The sequence below is a fragment of the Colobus angolensis genome, unplaced genomic scaffold (assembly GCF_000951035.1).
Source record: "Colobus angolensis palliatus isolate OR3802 unplaced genomic scaffold, Cang.pa_1.0 Scaffold43, whole genome shotgun sequence".
Lineage (NCBI taxonomy): Eukaryota > Metazoa > Chordata > Mammalia > Primates > Cercopithecidae > Colobus > Colobus angolensis.
The window spans coordinates 5546663-5548020 of NW_012117710.1; the positions used below are offsets into that span (position 1 = coordinate 5546663).

Below are 1358 nucleotides of genomic sequence, written 5' to 3' on the forward strand. Positions count from 1 at the left end.
AGAGCGAGACCCTGTCTCAAAAAAAAAAAAAAAAAAAAAGAATCTTTGCACCTGCAGTCTTCAGTGCCTGTGTTGAGGGTTTTGCATGGGTAGATGTGTGGTCAGCTGACTCATGTCCTTTGCTTTAATGATGCTTGGCTGAATGACCAACACTAAGGCTGGCCATTGAAGAAATACTCAGCATTGTGGCCCCCATTGCACCCCAGGGCCACCCCGCAGTGCCGGGTACCAGACAGACTCAGGACAAAGCTTACTTAAGCTCTTCTTCATCCAGGTACCCGCTCTGGTCGTTGTCTATGAACCGGAAAACATCCTTCACCTGACTGGCTGACATCTTGGAGAGGCCTGACGTCTGGAAGAATTTTTGGGGTTCAAAAGTGTCTGGGTCTGAAGAACAGAGAATGGGTTATTCTGACACTCATTGGATCACATTCTATATTGGGGCCAAGGTACTGAAAACACAGATGATTAAAAATACTTCAACAATATCCCTGAGCTACAGGGATGCTCAATTGGTCCAAGATTTTGGGACAGCCAAGATCTGATGGCTCTGTGATGGCATCCCATGTCTCCAGCCTTCCCTCCTCCAGTTGGTTTTGTCCATTTCCCTTTTCCCTCCTCCTCTCCTCTACACCTCCCGCTCCCCCTGGCCCACTTTACAGGCTGTGTAGCCCAGCCTGCAACATCCCTGGTCTAATTGGTGGAGGAAATGCAATCACTGGATTTCAACAGGCTAAACAGCCTTTGGCAATTTCTTTCTCTTTTTTTTTCTTTTCTTTCTTTTTTTTGAGACAGAGTCTCATCTGTCACCCAGGCTGGAGTGCAGTGGCGTGATCTCGGCTCACTGCAATCTCTGTCTCCTGAGTTCAAGTGATTCTCCTGCCTCAGCCTCCCGAGTAGCTGGCATTACAGGCGTGCACCCCCATGCCCAGCTCATTTTTGTATTTGGATAGAGACAGGGTTTTGCCATGCTGGCCAGATTAGTCCTGAACTCCTGACCTCAAGTGATCCACTGGCCTCGGCCTCCTGAAGTGCTGGGATTACAGGCGTGAGCACCACACCTGGCCTTTCAGTGATTTCTTGCTTTCATGTTTTGTAGGTTTCTTTTGTCTTACAGAAGTGTAATTGTGTGCTCAGATCCCAGATCTCTATAATTTTAGTTATCTAATAAATAGTAGTTTTCTTCTCCAATTCCACGAACTTTCCAGCCAAGCTCTTATTTATTTATTTATTTATTTAGAGACAGAGTTTCACTCTGTCGTCCAGGCTGGAGTGCAGTGTAGTGATCATAGCTCACCACAGCCTCAACCTCCTGGGCTTGAGTGATCCTCCTACCTCAGTCTCCCGAGTAGCTGGGA

General features: G+C 47.3%; 1 protein-coding gene across 1 annotated transcript in view; it reads right to left on the minus strand.

The window, feature by feature from the left end:
• The window catches only part of OCM2 (oncomodulin 2), an 11901-nt gene that overhangs the window by 4865 nt on the left and 5678 nt on the right, over nucleotides 1–1358 (minus strand). Inside the window, exon 2 of the mRNA XM_011956980.1 lies at nucleotides 255–387. Coding sequence (XP_011812370.1) covers nucleotides 255–387 — 133 coding nt within the window. The remainder of the gene's footprint in view (nucleotides 1–254; nucleotides 388–1358) is intronic.